Source organism: Symphodus melops (genome assembly GCF_947650265.1).
Source record: "Symphodus melops genome assembly, chromosome: 23".
NCBI lineage: Eukaryota > Metazoa > Chordata > Actinopteri > Labriformes > Labridae > Symphodus > Symphodus melops.
This window is the reverse complement of record NC_136713.1, coordinates 8,900,385-8,923,232: the sequence shown is the minus strand read 5'-3', so window position 1 is coordinate 8,923,232 and position 22,848 is coordinate 8,900,385. Positions and strand designations below refer to the sequence as shown.

The 22,848-nt window shown below is 44.5% G+C and overlaps 1 protein-coding gene across 1 annotated transcript in view; it reads left to right on the top strand.

Moving 5' to 3' along the window:
* The first annotated feature begins 8,888 nt into the window (after positions 1-8,888).
* Positions 8,889-22,848, top strand: part of LOC306818471 (Krueppel-like factor 7) — a 34,633-nt gene continuing 20,673 nt past the window's right edge. The window contains exon 1 of the mRNA XM_079336077.1: positions 8,889-9,275. Coding sequence (XP_079192203.1) covers positions 9,174-9,275 — 102 coding nt within the window. The 5' untranslated portion in view covers positions 8,889-9,173. The remainder of the gene's footprint in view (positions 9,276-22,848) is intronic.

Here is a 22,848-nt window from a genome sequence, read left to right as displayed (position 1 = left end):
AGTTTCATGCCCGTTTCATACCATAATTAGCATCCCAATTAATATCACACCTTTCTAACAAAGTCACTGCTAGCATATTAGCTCTTAGCTTCACATTTGCTTTCCCGAGGTCCACTTTCTTACCCCAAAACACACCTCTGTACCTGCAAAAACAGTTCATCCGGAAGGCAAGAGGGCTCTGATTACAAGCACCGAACCATACACATGGAAGGTTCAAAGCGCCGCCATCAATATTTGTATGGTTAATATTTCATTTGGAGCCGAAATCTCAACATGTGCGATCGTCTGTCAACCAACTATTACTTTTACTCTTTGCTTTCAGCCCCTTTCTGCCTCTGACTTCCTTTCGTCTCATCTGTTTATGCAGCTGAGGCGCTTTGAACCTCAGTGCATCGGTGGCTCTGTGGCTGACGCTGTCACCTTCTAATGTCACCGGTGATGATGTGAGGCTGCTTCCCCCCTTGAAACGGCGTCACAGAGCCCAGGACTCAATCATTTCATTTAAGCAAAACAAAGTGCGACAGCGACAACTGTGAACCAGCCATGAGAGGGAAGCGCCGTCGTTTTCGTCTGCAAATCATTCCACTCACACCTTTGAAGTGGTGACATGTCTCTGGAAGATATAGCGGGAAGCTCAAGGTTTGGGGGATAAAAGGGGAAGTTAGCTTCTTGTCAACTTTTGACCTCTGTAAGAGGTTAGATCAGCTGGGGTTTGGGCCAGCTGCTGCCCCAGACGCTGCTGCTGTGTTTGATCAACAGCACTTTCAGATGTTTCGACTACCTTCTATTGAGTGCACTGAACTGAAGAGAAAAGGGGAAGTAAACTGAGTAGAAATGAAGTGAACTTAACTCAAACAGAACTGAATCACATCAAAACATCGAATCCAGTTACTGGGAATGAGTGGTTTATCCTTTTTAGGTCTCAAGGGTTTGTCTTGCCCAAGGACACTCCAGCTAAATGGATTAAGGGAACATGGATCCCGCTCTTGCATGTAAAGGACAGATGACCTTGCTTCTCCTTAAAGAGTCCTAACCTTTGACCCTTAACAGCTGTCAGGACTAGTCACTATGGGCTCAAGCCCATCTGAAGATGACTCACTTGAAATGCATGATGGGCTAAGCTGCGGATCCATGATAAACCCTGTCAGTAGAGATCTACCAGAAAACACCTTTTATTTGAAATGTGGTTTCTTGGAATGACCAACATTTGACATTTGAAACACGAGTGGTCTTATTCTGAAACAAACTCTCCAACCTGCCACATTAAAGGCCTTCAACCTGACATGGTTTTTAATTCAGATCCAGCATTTGTATTTTATAGGTCTGATTAACCTTAAAGTCTCACTAGATCTGAAAAGCCAACTAAGTGTGCCAAACCGTGGCTGGATTTCAATGCGCTCAGCTGGCTTTGGCACTGAAAAACCAAATATTTACCTGCTCTGCTCCATTTATCACCCAAACAAACACAGGATTCAGCATACTGTAGATTCTTGGATGCATTTTGGCTTCTAATCACCTCCAGTTAGCAGTGCTTGTGTTCGCCTTTGGCCATTATTTGGACCTTGACTAAACCCTCATAACTCGAGCCAATTTGGGAAATTTTTGTGATGCATTATCCCCTCTTGGAAAAAAAAAATGTTAGGCTCACAAAGCTTTGTGAACATTAACATGAATCATTTGGAAAGGTGCTGCACACCAAAAGAAATCAAACTACAATTAAAAAGGGCTTATGGTTTAAATGTTTGCAACAATAATAATAATCTAGATTGATGTAGGTGTTCAAATGATTGTGGCTGCTTAGAAATTAACAAATACTCACCAACGATCTCCACATTTAACTTTGCAAACATGCCGGTGAAATCCAAGAAAATACATGGAGTCACATAAACTGCACTGTTGAACTGTCCCTTCTGCGTCACGGTAACATTTAGTATCTGCATAGATTCCCTGTGAGGATTGTTTTCCAACACGCCGCCCTCCTCATTGAATTCAGCTTCCAACCTGTGAATCCAGAGCGTGCTAAGCCCTTACACTGATCGCTGATGCGGTGGGCGTGCTGTCAATATTGGCCCATTCACTGTGAGTGAGCAAATCTCCCCTTGACATGGCCAGCCATGCGAGTAATAGCTAGGATTAAGATAGGAAGGTACACACATGAATATACAAAACACAGTATGGTGCAGGCGGATCTGAGGCGGCAGTCGGGGGAAATTACCGAGGCCTCCAATTCTATGTGGTGTGCATAGAAACAAGATAGACTCAGAGCTCAGACATGAAAAGACTCATTCATTGTCGGTGACCCTGATGACAAATGGCGCTTTTGTGAATCCACTCAGGTAATTTTGACTGCTGTTCAGTTTCATGTGAACCAATGAAAAGACAGAAAACCATGCTGCTGATTATGGGATTACCTGAGTGCGTCTAATTCAGAGTTAGACGATGCAAATGTTTGATTTCATTGCAAACAAGGTCAATGGCTCCCTTATAACTACTGTTGCCATAGCTCCCATAGGTGAGGTGTGTGTTAGCGACACATAGGCAGATGTTGTTTTGTCTTCTTGTGACAGCAGTTCACTGAATCTGAGGTGCTATTTCTAAAAGTGTGTGGGGGTTTTTTTTGTTGCTCTTCCGTTTTGCCACTAGAGATCTACAAGAAACTATTCAGCTGTAAGGTGCAAACCCTTTCCCCAAGTTTTAAACAACTGTGAGACAATGCACATGAAGAAGAGAGAAAGAGAAAAGCGTTTAAATGACTAGACCCACAACAGCAGCAGTCCTGAGTGTTGAGTAGTGTATCGGGGTCATTTTAGGGCAGCTTAGTAAATTCTCGCTTGATTTTTCAGCACTCATTTGGATTTGTTTCTCATTTACCTCATGATGTCTCCATGACATCCAATTTTCACTTCAGTGTGCAGCGATAAAAGATCCTGCAAATGAATAATCCGACTTCCTCTCTTGTTCTTAATGTAGTCCTTTCTTTGGTCTCTTTTCAGTTCGGGCTCCTGTGACCCCTGTAGAAGTTATGGAAAGGGCTGCTGTACAAATACACATGCACTAATCTGAAGTCATCAATAAATGCACACCACCATAAGGAAACATGCACTAAACTGAGAAAGACTGAATAGGACATTTTTCTTTGATTCCTGATCTATGCCCATAAAACTTACACAAGAAATGTCTGGCTTTATTTTCCTCATCCTACCTTATCAGGTTTTTTTGGTTTTTTTTGTCACAGACTAAATGTGTGAGTGAATCGGCTCACTAATTGGATGCCTGACTCTGAGCATTGTCCTTTGGTGGGATGTGACAAGCTCTTACAAAACGTGACTTTAAGCAGCCGTCAGTAGAGGTTGAGACCAGACAGAGACGGAACCAAAGCTAACAGCGAATCATAGCCCACATTTTTTTTTAGCCGTCACTGATGTGACGTTACCGAACAGGCTGGAGGGGAGATAGAGGGTGAGGAGGAGAGCGTCACCAGGAGAGAACTGACAGGGATTAGGCCCTATTTGTTTCACTTTTTGACTACTCCGCCCTGCCTGCTTGCTTGCAGGAGTGTATGTGCAAATGGGTATTTCCGTCTTCGACTCATCGTTGCCTAATTGGCACTTAACAGCTGCCCCTCATGGCCTCCTCGCTGGCTGAGTTTCCGCTCACTTTTCCCACTGTAGGAAGCAGCGGCGCCACATTAAACACCACCCAGCTGAGAGGGCACTTTCCCTTGCCCCCTTTTCTTCCCTCACTCCCCTCCAAACCTCTCTTATTCCCTTCAGTTCGCTTGCAGCAATCTCAATGCAGTTTGCACCGAAGACAGCCCCGAGTGCTCATTATCGCTTTTCTCAGTCGGCCTGTCGCTCTAAAATCCGCCCCCTCCTCTGCGCCCTTCCCCATTGCCCACCTCCACCTCTCCCCCTAGCTTTTCCCCCATCAGGAGGACTGCATGAGGAAGACGTCAGGATATTGAAGATGTTCTGCATCCAGGCTCCGAGCCAAAAGAGACAGCACATACGGCAGACATATGGCCACTTTTTCAAAATCTTATCTTTATTTAACCAGGCCCATCAATCACTGTGAAATGTCATTTTCTATGAGTAAAAGGCATGTTGGAAGACAGATGTTGGAGGACAATGTTTATTTTCTGTAAACATAAAGGTTATCTTTAGTCTCCACTTGAGCAATTTGAACTAAAAGAAAATGGACCATATTGGTGTAAATGCTATGTTCAACACACATCAAGGCATGTGGATGTTGCATTACACCAAATGAGGCAAAATAAAGCAAAGCACAGAACAGACGCTCAAGGTCCCTCGGTTGTTGGAGACTAATGGAAAGAGAGGCAAGCCGGGGAGTGTGTTCCTGAACACACCAGGCGCTATTCTCAATGCAAATTGACTTGTTTTTGGTTGCTCATGTTAGATGAGGACAATCTTCTCGTTTTTTTCAGAACAAGCAAAACAGTTTTGGAAATGAGGAGAAATATCCCCAGAATTTTTTGACTTTTATAAAGCCACCAAGCTTATACAAAGTCACTTTTGCCCGTTTTTTTCAGCTTCACAGGCAGTACCATGAAGGCCACTGAGACGTTAACCCACAACAGCCTTTGTTGTAATGAAAGAAAGCAAACCCAGCATTTGAGATTCGTTTCAATCCAAATTAGACACATTGTCATTCATATTTTCTCTCAAACATCTGGTTTGAATTGGCATGCTGAAGCTTGGGTATTTACTTTAAAGTTAATGGAATGGATTCTGCCACCCAATCAGAGGAATAGTCAGAGTCGTTAATTGGTTGGTTGCCCCCCTTGCTAATTATTATTTGAGCAATTATCAGTTATAATATTCACTATTTTCTGCCTCAGCTGTCTTTGTTCTCTATGTTTCGGCTTTAGGACATCAGTTCAGGCTTCTGATGGTACATTTATAGTTGTTGTTTTTGTGTACTGGCTTGGTTAGTTGTTGTTATTTTTATCCACAATAGCTTGGCCCCAGCTATATGTTACAAAGCTATCAGTCAAGATAGTGTGTAAGCACTGGTTAAATTGGATCATCTCGGTGAACAGTGCATGTGTTAGCTGCCACCCATGATAGGGATAGCAAAGGATTTGTTCCTCATCTTCAGTCTACTGCAAAGGGCTGTAAAGTAAGTCTTGAGAAACGGTTTGAAAAGTTCAATTTGCCTACATTTCTGAGGGATGTTCCCCCACACTCTCAATTTTGATGTTGTATTTGCATTTTAACTACTTTAGCTAATTTCCAGAGGCTTTTCACTCCCTTTGTGCTAAGCAGAAGTTCCTTGGTTTGAAAAATAGGGAAGTTCCAGTAGAGTGAATATACAATAAAAATGCCGTTATGAAGTTTTAACCCTGGCAATGTCAGCTAACCATATTAGCATTCCCACATGGGGGAAAGGCTGTGAGTTGGAATAGAAATGGGCTGGTTCACTGAGCAGAGGGAGTAGAGGTCCCATTCGTCTTGTCCTGTTTAAATACACTGGTTAACTCCTGCCAACAGGGAAGCCATTCAGCAAAAGGCCAAGGGCATCTGTCATGTGTTCAGCACATTGATATTGTCCCCTTCCATCTCTCTCTCTCTCTCTCTCCCCTCTTCCCCTCTTTTTTCTCTTTCGTTTCCCCTCTTTGTTTATCTCCGCTTCTCACCCGCTCTTCCTCCTCTTCCCTCCCTCTGTCCCTCTCCCCTCCTCTTCTGATGAAAGGAGTGAATATGCAGAGAACTGACATGATTAGCAGCCTCATATCCCCATGATGGATGGTGCCTGCTCCATTATTAATATAGTAAAAGCACCAACTGCCAGGTAAGAGCAATGTCAGCATCCACAATATAACGCTGTGTGCCCACGGATAATGGTGAGCACTTATTTTTATCTATGATATGCATGGGCTTCGGGCCGAGGAAGACGAGCAGAAGGAGGAGGAGTTGGTGGTGTAAACGTCGAAGAACAAGCCCTTAGATGAGGCACTCAATTTCTCCAACGTCTGTTGATAGCACCATGATAGAACGCAGCGGAACCAACGTTTGGGCAACTTTATTATTTTTGAAATATGGGCACTCGTTTCTTTCAGTGCAGTTTCATCGAGTTTGAAAGAATTGGCATCTTTAAGACTGGCAGATAAAATGAATGGAAGCAAATGTGGGGGAAAAAAGCAGATGTAATATTGATGGGTAGGAACATGTAAACTGAGGAATAAAGTTCAGAGTGGCCTTAATAATGGTTGATGTTTATAGGCATTTTTTACGGTTGATATTTTATCCCTTGTGCAAATTTTTTTCAATTAGACTGTGTGTGATTTATCCATTTGCTGGGACTCTTGTATGCTGCCACACACTTTTATTGCACGTTTTATCAGTGGGCTGTTTGGTTATATCTTTCTGTGTCCATGAAGCGGATCGTAACGATTAAATTCAGCGAAATGGTTCAGTCTTAGAAACTCTAAATATGAGACTCAACTGTTTGCGTTTCATTTTCTGTGCGGCAGAGTTGTGATTGTGAAGCCCAAATAAATCATGTCGACATGTGCTTCATATTCTACAACTGACAGATTATAAGACCCGTCACGTCGCTCATCTCTAGCTGACAGGACCAATGCACGTCTGTGGCGTCGTCAGCCCCCTGTCACTTAAATAGCAACACGTCCTCGTGGTAAAATGACAGAATAGGTCGATTGACGATGACCCCGCGACAGTGAACAGTACCAGAGACGAGTGTACAGAATACAAACGTGGAACAGAGGGTTAAACTTGCAGAAGGGCAACACACAGACACCAATCTCCTCAGCGAAAGGAAGTGATGTATGCATGTTGTGTTTCATCTGTGACTCAACTTTGTTTCAATCAACTACATGTTGACTGACATATGAGACAAACACTGGACTTCTGAGTGGGAGTATTGTCTTTGAGTCAGCAATTCACTGATGATAAATTATGGTGGGGTCAAATAACTTGGTGGTCAATGTGGTTTTCAAAATGTCAGGGCTCTAACAATCCAAGAAGGGTCTCCATTGTATCAGATACAAATAACAAATTGTAAAAGGCTGATTCTGTGACTTCTTGTCAAATTCTTAAAATGTCTCAAAACAAAGTGTTGACTTCTTTAAGAATTTCCTATTTGTGGAAAAATTGCTCATTTTTTGTTTCAGGACACGCTTCTTGTGTTTTCTGATGATGAAAGCATGGTGCTTTTAAATTTCGGCAGAAGAATTTTTGTCACATGGAAAACGTTTTTTCAAAGCTTAGAGTGTAGCCTTTTCCCACTTTTTTGTTTCCTTGTGGGCTCATCCAAAGAGCCACATAAACAATGCATAAAAACAACAGGATTTATCTAATGAATATTTTACACTTCAGTCAGCCATGTGGAAATCATCTAAACAGGACACATCAGTGCCAGACTGTTGTTTTCTTCCTGGTTACTTGTTATTTGATCAACCTCTTCAATGCACATGACAGACATCTGTGATTTAATCTGTGTCCTCTGTCATGTATTTTTTTGTCTGTCGTGTTTTTTTCTGTACAGAAAGAATCAAAAATGGAGGAAGAGTGGGGTGGAGGATTATGGGGAAGATGTGTGGTATGGATGGAGAGTGGGGAGAGACAGGTAAGAAGGCCGGTGTTAAAGAGCAAAGAGCAGGAGGGAGAAAAAGAGAAAGGGAGCAAAGCAAAGCGGCAGGAAAAGGGAAAGAGAGACAGAGTGAGTTGTGTCAAATGGATAAATGTCAGCGGGAGCTTCATCGTCCTCCTGAGCCGAGCTCTCCCTCCCAAAATGCCATGTGTAAATCGCAGAGCCGGGGCCCTCGGCCAGCCTTTCCCCCCAGCACTGTAATGAGATTACAGACCTCTACAACACTGTGTGTGTGTGTGTGTGTGTGTGTGTGTGTGTGTGTGTGTGTGTGTGTGTGTGTGTGTGTGTGTGTGTGTGTGTGTGTGTGTGTGTGTGTTTGTGTGTGTGTGTGTGTGTGTGTGGGAAAGGGAGAGAATACTGTTGAGCCTGCGTGGAAGTGTACAATTACGATGGTTTACACAGGGTCAGGCAAATACATGGCATTACTCAGAGCATGCATGCGAACGTATTGAGGGAGATTGTGCGACTTCTTTAACATTCCCAGCTGATCATATGGATGCTGGTCACTACACACAGCCACATCTTGCACTTCTCTTTTGACCTCTTTCACTTTAAGGACAAAAAGAAGTGCAGAAGTGGATTTTAGTAGTTCCCTTAAACCACTATACTTTAATTTGAAATGAAAAACTCAGGAGGACAGGAGTAAGACTGCTTTTATCAGCCTTCAGTGTTATTGAACTGTAAGAAATGTCTTAAAGACATCTGAATGAAATGTGGACTATGAGATGAAAATAATTACAACAAACTCAATCGTTGTTAAAGAGAGGATACATGCTATGTTTTATGATGCGGCAACAGTGGGAAAACAGTGATTTTAAAGGTGATACATTTCCCTTAAAGTCATTATAAAAGCAAATTGTGAGTCCCTGTTTCCTATATGCTAATGCCATATACTGCATTGCATTGTAATTAAATATTTACACTGTGGAACAACAGGGCAGCCTATTAGTACAGTTTCCAGCTCCTGTTTGTGAGCACATGATGTTTACACCACGGCTTCTCCTCTCAGACTAGCCTTTTAGACCTTCTTCCAAATCTAATATACCCATCCATAAATAGCTCACCTATCGAGCCCGTATTCAGCGTGAGTGACGTCGCACAGGAACCAGTAACGTGCGCTCAATCTTCTTAACCCCGCCCCTTTATGCTCCGGCGCCTCTCAAATCACCCCGCAACCGCCCATTCACCTTAAATGGACAAACTGGGGAGTTGATTGACAAACAAAACGACGCCCCTTCATTTACCAAGCCCCTCCCCTTCCTTGGCTCCCTATCAGTGTCTAGTTTGGCAACACGGATACGCATGGAGCCTCCATCTCCTCCACTCTCTTTTACGCACCGAGTCCGATGATGCGCGCAGGTACTGGTACCTGAACGCCACATTTTCAGCCGCTACACCGCATTTGACTTCCTCTTATGGACTAATATGAAAGAAGTGGATGTAGAGGTGTGACACAGCCAGGAAAGGAGGCATTTTTCTCTCTCTTGTGTGCGTGTGTGTGTGTGGATCGTTTTTGTGTTTTTCCAGCACCGAGCGTCAGCATGGATGTCTTGGCGAACCACAGTATCTTTCAGGAACTTCAGCTCGTGCACGACACCGGCTACTTCTCCGCCATGCCTTCGCTGGAGGAAAACTGGCAGCAGGTATGTGCCGACTTACAAATTTAAGCCGGGTTTTTTTTTGCACGCTCAAGGATTCACGCGCTCGAGTAGGAGATGCAGACGTAAACTTCTCTCTCCCTCCCTCCACCTCCTCCTCAGCGCGTAAAGTGGGAAATGTGTGGTTCAGAGAGAAATTAGGGAGTGAAATACTTTCCATCACCCGTATATCTGACAATTTCCAGAGTGACAGGGGTGGCAAAGATGGGAACGCATGTGGGCGCGTAATAAAGCTGTCATATGCGATTTGGGAAGATGAAGACTCGAATCTCATCACAGGGTATGAATTGGTCGTGAATTATACATCTGCATCCCCCCCCCCCCCCCCCCCCCCCCCCCCACACACACACACACACACACACAGAAAAGTCCCCCTTCTTATTCATAATAGATACCCTTACATGTCTGGCCCTGTAGCAGCTTTAAATGGTGAAAAATGTGCAAAGCCAGTGCAGGGAATGTCATCTGCATATTCGCTTTTATATGTTTGAACCTCCCTCTCCATCTTCCACACACACCTCCTCCTGCATCCAAGTTCGGTGGATGAATATGGAGAGAGGAGCACGCGGCCACATGGTGCTAGATGTGTGTGTGTGTGTGTGTGTGTGTGTGTGTGTGTGTGTGTGTGTGTGTGTGTGTGTGTGTGTGTGTGTGTGTGTGTGTGTGTGTGTTGGGGGCGGGGGGGACGCAGGGTACCGGCACTATTCTTTTCCACAGCCATTACTGCTCTTATATTCCTCACACACTAGTACACACTTCTTCCTTTTTCCCTTTGAACCTGCAAGAACGTTGCTGATAGTTGAAGGAAACCTGCACCTTTCTTTTCTCTGCCTTAATGTTCCACATTTACCTCAAAACAACTTTATTTACACAAACTTTTAATGTAAGTCAGCTCATTTTAACAAAAAAAACAAACCTCCTTGATTAGATTTTTATTGATGTCCTGATGTTAACACGTTGATGTGAAAACGATGCTGATACATGTGGAAATGGGGTCTTTCTAAACGATTTGGGGCAAAATTTCTCAAAATCTGCACGTTTCTTATCCTCCAATTCTTTCTCCAGAAGCTGACATCTGTGTCACATCATGCATGTAGCAACCATCTTTTACGTAACAGCCCCCCCCCCCCCCCCCCCCCATTCTCTACATCTCAGCTTAATTAAGGGCTATTCATCCCACCTTCGGTTCTCCTCTTCTATTCCTCACGCACTTTATTGCTTTTCTTTTCACATTAGCTAACAAGGCACAGTGGAAATTGTCATTATATTTGTTATAGCTGTCAATAATGTGGCTCATAGAAATGGTGTTTGTGGACATTTTTCACTTGTGATTTTGATGGAAATCTGCAGATTTCTGAGGATTTCTCAGCTTGTATTCTCCCCGGGAGCCAATATTTAGTTGCATGCAGGATCGTTTTTTTTTCCGACACATGCAGAGGTTTCAACATTTTCTGCCTTTAAAAATGTTTTAAATCTCCCAATTTCATGAAGTTTATCAACCTTATATTTCCATTTCACCTCAAATTCCTTGATTTAGTCACTCTTTTTTTGCAACCTTGAACTTAACAGACTCTTATTTGTCATATCGCTCCCACCTGCGTTGCTGCTGCAGGTCACAATGATTTCCATGCTGCACTTGACGGACTGGGCGAGAGAAACAAAATCATTGTATGGAAATTTGATGCCGGTATTGTTCGTGCAATGGGACCCTTTTCCCCACTTCTCTGCTACATGCCTAAAAGACAGGAGAAGAAGGAGGAGGGCGAGAGAAGGAGGGGAGGGGGAAATGACAGGGGGAAAGAGGAGAGAGAGAGAGAGAGAAACCGGTGCGTGACCGCGGATCCATTCGTTGTGGCCAAGCAGCCTAATTGGCATCCTACTGTTAGCCACCGACGCATCTTTTCATAACAAGTCTCCCAACTCCCTCCCTTGCCTTCACTGTCAGTGGACTTTTAAATTGCACTAGGCCTACGTGCACCATATGCAGTGCTTGTCTCTCCGTATTTCTCACCCACAGCCGGCATATCAAAATCAATACCTAATGCAAATGGAAGAGAGAGAGAGAGTGAAAAGAGCTGCTGCATGTGCAGGCAGAAAGCTGGGAAAGCTCTTATGTTTGTGTGTAAGCATATATATTTGAGTGTGTGAAGGCTGGAAATGTCAGAGTTTTTTTTTTTTTTGACGGCCATGTCTGCAGCTTTCAAGTTGCAGTTTAAGTTTCACATTTTCGTAGACGCAGAAGACAGTTCGAGTCCTCGCCAAGTCTCGTCAGGCTGCTTTTATCTAGAGGGAGAAAATGCTAATTATACACGTTTTGAGGGATAATCACTCCTCTTGAACTTGACTTCTGTGTGTTGACTCTCTCAAAAAAAAGGCATCTATAATAAATCTAGATATCCAGAGATGTAAGCTCAAGCACTACTTGCACCTTTATCCGCTTTTTCAGCTTGAAATGTACCTTTTACCCCAATCTGATCCGTCTTCAAAATAAGACAATAAGAAGAGAAACCACTGGAGAGAGAAAGTTTAAAAACACTATTTCAAATTGTAAAGGCTTCTGCTTGAAGTCCTCTGTCCCACAACGTTTTATTGGAGTAAACATCAAACAAGTTTTATTGGAAAATAACCCATATTCGGAATAAGAAGATTGCCTTGTGTCAATGTGAGCTCAAGGATTATAACTTGCCCCACACTCTGAGATACCCCCCTTCTCGCTTCCCAGAATGCAGCACAGCAGAGATGTTCTTGGCAAAGCGATCCTCGTGTTCATTGTAGCGACATGAAGATGCCACTGAGCCCTCCTGAATACATGAATTATGAGTTGTGGCTTCCCCTTAAAAGCTCTGCCTCTGGCCCGAGAGCCACTACCCCCCCTTCTGTATTCTGGGCACAATTTAGAATCTGATGCTTTTATGGTGGTCTGATGGCAAGATAGGAGGCCGTTGTAGCCGGCCGCCTAAATGGCTCCCTGAGATGTGATGGCAAGAATGATGACTGTGTCCCCTGTTGGTGTCTGTGAGGCATGATTCAGACGCTTATAGGGGGATGGGGAGTAGAAAAGAGGGGGGGAAAGTGTGGACGTTTGTGGCTGCTGTTTGTTCCATTATTGAGCTAAATCGTGCCAAACTGAACGATGCTGTCTCGCGTCCAAATCCCTGTACAGTTGGTTGTTCAGCGCTGGAATAAACAATCGGGGGTGGTCATAACTTGCTCATTATATGTGGAACCCATTTCCCTTCAAAGCGCAGTGTACACGTGTTACTTTGCGTCTTAACACCAACAGAAACTGTTTGTTTTCTTGGCTGCTTCTTAGGCTCTTTTGTAAACTGGCATTGGCTGCGGTAAAACCTCAGTGTGCTCATGTTTCTCAGCGAATTCAGAGCTGGAATATTAAAGACAAAACATCTGGATTGGATTCCGAACCTCATATGATAGATATTTCAGACGTTTTTGACGCGCCCTCATCCGCAACACTTGACCCTGATGGGTAGGATGTAACAGGACACCGCAAATAGCTGTCTGTCATTGACCCCAGCACACACTCCATACCCTCCAGCACATATATTATCCCTCAGGGCTTCAACACACACACACACACACACACACGTACACACATGTAGACTGAGTGCTGATGCCTATCCAAGCAAAATGTCTGTATGTTGCTGCAAGGTGCATTAAAGGGGTTCTATATGTGGATGTGGACTGATTGCACATGGCTTTGGTGTATCTAAATGTGGAAGCTCCGGCGCGACCTCCATATGCAGTCCGGCGTGCTCAGATGCATCCACTTACATCCACTTCTTGGCCGCCACTCCATAACACGCACATTTCCCAGGCAGCAGCAGCAGCAGCAGCAGCAGCTCCGTCTGAGGGACCGGGGGGTGGTGGGCGGCTGACGAGCGCAGAGGTGGAGGAAGTTGCAGAGCACGCACATTCTCCCCGCTGCAGAGTTTCGCATTTCACAGTCCGGTGGGCTTGAACCCCCCCCAGGAGCGACGTCCACACGCAGATAGACAGTCAGGGAAGTCGGGCATGATGTCCTGAGTTACAAGGAAGAAGTGGGCTCGATTCTGCACTTGTTTCGAGGCCTCCAAAGGAAAAGTTGCACCTTAGTCAGCAGTTAGAACTCTAATTAGGATTGAAGAGATACAACGGCAATGTGACCCTCTTTTGGGGAAATCACGACGATGAGAGAACAAAGTAGTTGGAAGACGTGGTGAAAGAAAGGGCAGAGAATTTGCTGGAAATTGAATATCTGTATGCATCCATATGTCTGCATACATACACGCCGGCACACTGTCTCCGTTTGTTATGTAATTCTCAGTAGGCCACAGCTGCTTTCTCACACACAGCAAGCAATCTGGGGATCACAGCCAACCAGCCCCCTCCTTCCTGTCTCCGTCTTCCTCCATCCCTTGTTCCTTCATTCTCTCTCCTTCTCTTTTTTTCCTCTTATAGAATTAGCACAGTATGGATTTTTGATCTCTGCAAGGCTGTTGTGTAAGCTCTGGACTTGTGCGTTCTCCCCACACTGCTCAGTTGGGATGTGGCTGCCAGGTAACAGCTTTTCCCCAAGCCACCTTTTCTTTGCTTTGCAAGAACATCAGTGAGGACGACTTTACATGCATCTCCTAAAATAAACTAACCCGCTCTCTGTGACCTTTTACTTGCTGCGATTCGATGTAATTTTATGCAAATTGAAATTAAATCAATCTTGTAACGGGCACAGTTCAGTATTCTGCAAGCAGGAGGAGGAAGGACAAAGTGGGACTTAATCTTATTTGTCTCCAAAGAGCTCCTGGTGGCGTCTTCGTTCCACGCCTGCGCCTTTATTAAAATGTCACATCAACTGCGCGTATGAGACGCGGGATTCAGGGAAATCAAGTTTGGATGCTCTCCAAAGAAAAATTCAGTTAATTCCCTTTTACTTTAACTGACGTGTGTACCAGTTTGCACAAAAGCCTTTCAAAATATGATGGACGGTGGGAGCAGTAGCGCTGCGGTATCAACCCAAACGACACAGCGGAGTCGTTCCTAATAGTTTGTTTTATTCATACAATAAACCAGCAGTGTTTTATGGCTGCAGTTAATTTCCAGACATCCTCAGAGTGCTTCGACTGGCCCGTGCTACCTCATGACGCTCAGATGTCGAATATGAAATTGATTTCTCGCAGCGTTGTTTTGCTCGCCTCTAACCCCCGATAGCAGTCAGAAGATCTTGAAGATGGATGCCAAGTGGAATCTATTTGACATGGCCTGGCCCGTGGCGCAGCGAGGCATGAAAGGAAGCCTTTGTGCGCCGGTGCACAATGCTGCTTCTCTGGTGGATGCTTCTTAATGTTTTTGAGGCACAAGGTTGTTATTTTGGGAGACGATGCATTCCTGTTTATTGCGGGGGATCGGCAGAGATACAGGTGGATTTTGTCATTGAACCTGTATTTCTACAAGGTACTCTCCTGAGATCCAGCCGCTTCTCTGAGCACACGTCCTCCTATTCAGGTGCACAGGTTCGTGTACCTTGTGTAATGAGATGTGCGAGCGACCCCCTGACCCAGTAACATCCATTCCGCCATAAGAGCGCTTAGTGAACTTTGCCACCTCTGTCTCATCACTCAGACAGCTGAGAGGCGATTGCCAGTGATAGGTGCCTGCGAGCGCTTTATGGGCGTTGATGAAAAGGTTGGAAGCGCTGATGAAAGAGAGGACGCGGAGGAAGCATTCATTTGTCTGACGCCCTGGTGACTGGCCCGTCAGAGATAGAGGGAGAGAGGCAGAGGAGGTGGTATAGAAGAAAAAAGGCAAGGGAAGGGGGGAGGCAACGAGAGGCCGGGGGGAGCGTGGTGAACAAGCACATCTTTATGTATGGCTTCCGTCTGCAAAATGCTCTGCCACCCCAGGTTTGATTAACAGAGAGAAGAGGAGCCAGTCATTTTTTTTTTCGCCTCACACCAGCACACATGGCTTGGCAATGACTTTCACATCATTTGAGGCGAAATTGGGAAGCCGTTACAGCACCTTACAGTGATCCGACATGCTTCGCTGCTGCCATCCGGCTTGGCAAACCGCGGGGAGAAAAAAGAAAGGAAAAGAAGTCCCAGGCACTCATTTTATGCTTTGGAATCACAACCAACTCTCTTTCTCACTCTTCTCTCTCTCTCTCTCTCTCTCTCTCTCTCTCTCTCTCTCTCTCTCTCTCTTTATCTCATGACTCTCTTGCTCTGTTTCTCTTTCTTAAATTCCAAGAGGAAGTCACAGCTGCCTTGTTTGATTTACCGTTCTTCAACCCAACCCCCATTTAAAGTCAGTTTCTCTGCAAAAACTTGAACTCAGGAGAGTTATGCAATCAGACTGTGGCAACACGCTAAGTAAAAGCTCTCTCAAGCAGAGCGGGTCACAAATAAATGGCACGAAACTGCTGGTGAAAGTATTCCAATATATCAGAACAAGATATTTCCGATTGCCGCTAATTGTAGCTCTTTTAACACTGCAATGATTAACGCATTCTATTTCCACCAGATACTAAATACAGGAAACAGACAGCCAAGTAAGAGAATAAATAATAAATAAACATAACATTTGGCATGTTATATGGGGAGTGTATGGGGCTATTTCTTGGCTGGGTGCATTCTGAAGTAATTTTTTTTAATGCAACCAACAGAACCTCAAGGAATCATCTAAACTTGAAACTTACTCCATTCGTTAGCTTCATAGGTTTGTAGAAATATTCATTCACGGTAACCTGAGCTCTCTTGGACTCTTGGTTGCACTGTTGCTAACAGTACCATGGGCTGTGGGCAGGTTTGCAAGTTTGTGTTGTTTTAGCTGAATCAAATTGGTTCTTTCAGTCCTATGTTTTTAAAATGACATGTAAAATAAACTGCAGTGAATCTCTGTATGCAAACGTATGTAAACGCTCTCCGTGCTAGTTGGGACTTTCCCCCAACTGGGACCATCATGTGTTTAATCATCCAGCCTGCTCACATATTTGAACACCCATAATGGCCACACATTCACACCATGTCCAGGCATTTTATAGCCATCATTGGCTTTGACAAACCAAGCGTTGCATCCCATCTTACTGCCTACCTGTTGCTAGGCAGCCTTGGCAAACAGGAATACCAGCCTTGGCCGAGTTTGTTTAGCTGTCAGTCTGGGAGGTTAATCCCACCCCGAGGGAACCATAGCCATCCAGAAACCAGAGATCCTACCATACGGGCCATCTTCCTCCTAAGAACAAGCAAGGGACAGGGAGGAGAGAAAGAAGGTGGAGAGAGAGACAAGGGCAATTTGCCCTGAGTAAACACCGCTGCTTGTTGTTGTCATCTGAAGCCAGTCATCAATCACGGCCCTAAGCTCTTGGTGGTGACAGCTGCAAGGACGCGCTGCGCTCTGAATCTGGTTGGATAGTTTAAAGAAAAAAAAAAGAGTCAGTCATTGGTGGAGAACACAGCTGACAGGTCAACGCAGACCTTGTTGACTTTTTTAGAGTGTGTGCTTTTCCTAAAAGTCTTGTAAAAAGACGTTATCTTGGCTTGAGTTCCCATTCAGGATGTCACAGAGTCCAGTAAAGTCATAAAAATGTCAGATCTGAGACAATCATTTTGTGTGAAGTGTAACTGAATTATGTAAGCGCCGGTGTGTCTTTGCAAGAGTCCAAGCAGTCACGTGTGCGTGCTTTGCATGCCAGCCTCAGCACTCAGCTGTGGTCGTCCAGCATGCAAAGCTTGTGGTGTTTATCCACCTGCTATGGCTCGCTGCTCCAGAGCTGTCCACCCGATTGGCCAGTGTCAGGACCTCTTACCTGTTTCAGTATCCTACTCTCTATATCCACCAATCCATCCCTGTTTTCTCTGAAGAATCCCCATCCTGCTTCCCTTATATGTCTCTTTCATACCTTCATCTTTCAATATTTTTATCTCATGCTTTTACCTTTTGGCAAATTCTATCTATGATTATAGGAACCTTCGGAAGTCCAGTCTTGGATAAAGTGAACTGGATGGATCTACCTGGTTATTTAAAAACTATAAAGGTTAACTCTGAAATTTTTACACTAAGCCAGTCCCATTACGTCCCATTCTTCAGTTTAAATGGCTTTGTACCTGCTTTGGCAGCCTATCACCAAGGATGACGACACACATGGGTGGCCAGAAAGAGATGAAGGATGTTTCTCATTGTTGAAAGCTTATTCACTGGAAGATTAAACTGTGTCTCAAATTCCCCTAAAGACACTGGTATCTCCAGCCAACTGGGTATGTTATGAAGTCTAAGTCATTCCAACTCCCTGCAGGGATGAGTTGTCTGAATAAGATACGACGTGTTTCCTTAAAACCAGGCAGATTTAGCTTGAATTGGGATTAGCCTATATGTCAAAGCCTGGAAAGTGCACTTTTTTTCCAAGGAAAAATATAATTTTGACACTCTGCTTCCAGGAGAAAAAAAAAGGGGTATAAGTGTCAAGGCAGACAGGCAGAAAGGGTGAGAAGATTTTTTTCACCCTGCTTAACTCCGCGAACGGCCTGGGAAATGCCCTTCTGTGATTTAATGAGACCTGCGGGAAGAGCCATTCATCAGCGTGACAGCACACCTCTGTTTCCCATTGTTCTGTTCTGGTATGTGAAGAGAGCACTGTGTGTTTTAGCTCTAATGATTGGGCTGGAAACCCTTTGATTAGATGAATCTCCTGGTGCTAATTAAGATTTGGGCTGCCAAACGAAATTTGTGTTTATGCCTTCCTTCCCCTCACTTGTCCTGTATGGACACTACTTTGCATGGGAGTGTGTATTTTACATGTTCCTGGGGGTGTTTTTGGTATACACTGGGAGTTGTGGTGGTATCTTGTAGGCTGACATTAGCTCATGGCCTTGGGCGAAGACAATGAGCAAGTTTCAAAAGAATATTGTGGATGGAAAGAGTTGTTTTCAGTTCCTGGAGAGGGGATTTCTTTGGTGGTTAAATATGGTCATCTGTACTTAGAAAAACCGCTCATATAAATAAAGTTGTTTGGAAGACGCTGTGAAGAGCGGTGGTGAAGGTTTTGCTAGTTTGGGCAGCAAATTAACTTGATTCCAAAAAAAACACCAGAAACAAGTTGATTAGCGCTGGAAATGTTGAAGCAATGGGGATTTTCTTTGCATAATCACAACTTCATAATGCTGCATTTGTCCTTTTTGCATGTGATTCTTGGGAATTACCAAATATTAATCAATGTACACTTGGTTTCCTCCTCTCACACTTTAGCAGAGTTGTGGAGATGTTCTCCCTTCTCGTCACATAAATGTTTTACTCCCCAATTCCCCCTTGCATATTTTTAAATTTGATAACTTATGTTAACAAGAATGAAGACATCCTTCTCCTATCCTCCGCCCTTACTCAACCCCCCCCCCCCCCCGCTGCAAGTGTGACTAGACGCCGCATCGTCCCACTGTTTAGTTTACAGCTATGTGTTATTCCCTCTATTTGCCCCAGATATTATTTCATTGTAAAATGATGCCAATTAGCAAAGCCAGTCGCCGGTGGCTGTGGTCTGGCTCCTCCGTCGTTCCGGCGGGGAAAGTTATTTGGGTCGGCAGCTATTTTCAGCCTGTGATGTTGCCAGGAATACTTCAGGGAGCAGCCACTGTTTTATAAGAGAGCACATCAATAATTTTCATTGGTGTATGTGTGTGTGTGAGAGGGAAAAAAGAGAGAGCTTCACAGACAGAGTTTATTGGGTTTATGTGCGTGTGTTTGTACCTGTGAGTGCGAGAGGAAAAGTGGCTGTTTTCTCTGGAATATTTAGCGCAGCAGCTGGTGCGAATACTAAAAGCATGCACTTGTTCTTATGTTGCATACTTTAACTGTCACGAACCTCAAATCATTTAAAACGCATTAATTTGCCAGCCTTTAAACTTCAACCCCAAGCTTTTATTCCAGTTTTACCCTTTGCCCTGCAATCACCGCCACTGGATGCTCTTGTTGTGGCATAGCGCACACAAATAAGTAGACAGACAGATACACACACACACACACACACACACACACATACTGAGCTAAAAGTCAATGAGTTCATAACACCTTCCTTAGTGCATCTGAGCGCTCTCTTCGCCTATCAACCGAGCGGTCGCAAAGTGTCAGGATGTAATTGGGGTGAAAAGTCCTTGCACTCCGTTTCTGCTTTCCCAGCCATTCGGCACAGAGGGGTGAGCGGGTTCAGCCTGCTATGCCTTCTCCACCCATCCTCCGGCAACCTAAACTTACACACACACTTCCTGTCTCTTTCTCTTTCTCTTCATTATCTCTTGGAGGAAAACCCGTCGCTGCAGCGTTGGCGCGAGGAGACGTCTTTCAATATTTTAAGCGGCTTGGGCTAATCTTTGTCGCTCAGGTTTGTTTTTGAAAGCATCGTCGTGGGAATAAAGACGGAACGACAGTACCCCACCTCCTGTTTGCGCGCTCTCGCATGCACATAGAGTCACCAGGATGTGGGATGTAGACACTCTTGCGTAACTGCAACTGCACGACCCTGAGCTAATCTACCCTCGGCCTTGCAAGACTGTGCCACTGACCTGCTTCCCCTGCTTTTTTTTTTTTTTTTTCCTGCCACTTGCTCACACACACCCCCCCCCCTTTTTTTGCTTCATTGCTCTAACCCTTTGGTTTGGTGTTGTGTTGAGTGACAAAGCCTCAGACTGCGGCCTTAGCAGACAAGTTGAGGGTTACACAACACCTGCAGGGCAAAAGAAGCACAAACACAGAGGCTAAAACATGAAGCATGTAAGAATGAACCATTTTGGTGCTTATCAGCACAAGAAGGGCACCACGCTCCCACTTCACGCTTTCGTGGATGTGATTAGGGTACCGACTATACTTTTTGACTGGCACTGTATGAGGAAGCATAGTTTTTCCGCTCCACTGTTCCCTTTATCTCACCCCCCTCTGTTATTTTCGGCCCGCCTCTCCTCTCTCTCCCTTTTTCTCTTTCACTGCTCGCCGCTCTTTTGTTTTCAACGTGCCTTTTTCCAGCCAAGGCCTCATTCTCTTGCCCTATCATTGTGTGCGGTAATGAAGATTAGCCAGCCTGCCGCACACAATGGGGTCCCCGCATCCGGAGCGCAGACTCCCCAAATCCTGCTGCAAGCTGCTAACCCTGCTGTAAAACCACTGTTGTTGCCGACCCCCTCTATCCATGGTACCCACACACACATACTGCTTCATCTGAACACACAAATGTGTCCGACATGCACTCTGCACTGCGCTGTGTTGAAAGCAAATGGCTGAAATGTCTCCTGATTAGATTAGGATGCTTTTGACAGCTGAGAGGGAGCGCTTGGCGACTCATACGCCGATAAACAGCAGCTCACCCAAATCCAGTTAAAGAGAGACAGAGTTCCCCTCCCCGGCGAGTGCAACATGGCTCCACTCGTCGGGATTATACCCCCTCCCATCCTCCATGCTCCATCTATTCTCCCCTTTTCTCCCCCAATCTCATCCCCCTCTCCATCATTCATCTCCTCCAGTCTCAAGATGCTTCGTCTCTTCGCCTCTCCTCTCTGTTCCTCTATCCTATTTCACCCTCACCTCGCCTAGCCGCGACTTAATACCAGAACAAAGACATTTTCCACACTTTGTCACAAGCCATTTAGATGGAGCTGTAGAGGTCTTTATACGCTGTTCACTTGTTGTATCCTGAGCCTCTTAATAGGGTCTGTATCGCTCTCAAGGTCGGCAGATCCTCAGGAGTTCAATCTGTTTACTCGTCAAGACACTTTCAGCATTAAGCGGTTACATGTGTTGCTTTTGTCTGCGTGGAGAGTTGGATTATTCAAATGTGGCAGCAGTTTGGAAACACAAATAACCATATGTCAACTTGTACTTGCACTTGCTGTATTCATTTCAGAAGGGTGTGAAATATAACCAATTAAAGGACAAGGCCCACACTTTCGATGGGGGGATATATTTACTTTTTGATCCAGGAGTTAGCCTAGCTTAGCATAAAGATTGTAAAGAAGGAAGCATGGCTCTGTCAGAAAATAACACAACCCACCTACCAACATCTCTCATCCTCTCACAGATGATTAAAATGTGACATCAGTTGGAAAAAGAATAAGTCATCTTGTGCATATGGCATAACATATCAGGAGTGTGAAGGAACTACATGTCAGCAAGTTTACGTTGTGTCGTCAGCCCAAAAATTCATAAGCTATGACTCTAAAATGTGTCCAGTACACAACAAAACCAAGCCATGTTAGCATAGCTTAGCAATAATACAGTAAATATGGGAACGCAAATTACCTGACGGAGTAGCAGCGGTACAAACCCCTACAAGCTCTATGGCTTAAATGAGTAATACCTTGTTTGAATTAAAAGTACAACAAGTTGAAAACAACAACTTGACCTTTGACCTTGCGTCATTGGCCAGACTGTTTCTTGGTTGGATCAGTAACCTTCTGTAGACCATGCCTTTAGACAAACAAGAATGACTGTTCCCAATTTGTTTTTTTATACTACGCTAAACTTAGCTTGAGTTGTATGTCAAGCAAGACCTAAAGCAGGGAATCAATTGTCTTACATAAATCTTAGCAAGAAAATAAGCCAATTAGCAAGAATGCCAAACTGTTTCTTTTGACTATGCACGGAGCATGGTGCAGAATGAGTCTTGTTCTTGGGCTTCTTTACATTTCTTTTTGGGGGCTCGGATTAGGTGGCTGTTGACTTAACAACAGAAGAGTGTTTGCATAGAGCCTGAGCTGAATTGTATTCTTCATTTGCTCAAGAAATAAAAGGGAAAAGAGTCCTACTCCTCCGCCTCCTTGTCATTGACTAACAGCTCCATCTCTACAAGCAGTCGAGCCTCACCTAGTTTCAGATAACAGGCCACGGAAACAGCTTAATTACACACAGGGCCTTATCAGACGACATTAGCGTCGCAGTAATAATCAGGGACGCCGTCAGCCGCTCCGTCAAAGCTTGGCAACGCAGCAGTTTGAGGCGCTTTTACACAGTGAGGGCTTCAAGCTGATAACAGACACTGGCAGTTGTTAAATCACAATATGCTGACGGAGTTTGAGGGAATAATGCATTTTTGGTTGTAAACCTGACACCCTTTTTACACATAGTCAATTTTTGTTTGGATGGATGCATTAATTGACACTTGAGATGGTATTCAAGCAGTGAAATCAAGGTTGTTTGTTTGGCTGAGTGGTTAGATTTCCATTTTAGGCACTTGAGCTGCCTTCATTTTATATGCGGCGTTAGTAAATTGGACATGAGAGTCAAACCGGTGAACCTTTCCTCTGCCGAGTTTCCATTTTGCACATTTTTAGCCGAGTCATTTCCCCTCTACGCCCTGACTTACTGGAGGTTTACATGATGTGTGTTTGTGTGTGATGGGGATCTTCAAAGCACCTTTCATCTCCCAGGAAAGCAACAATGATGGAGCACTCAGGGTGCAAAAAAAACTGGTGACCTCTGCTTAATGGAGCACAAAGACATTTCCCATCACTTTCTCCGTGCAGACACAACAAGAAAGCTCACATGCACATTGTCCCAGACACGGGGTATCTCCCCTCTGGCTTTCAAT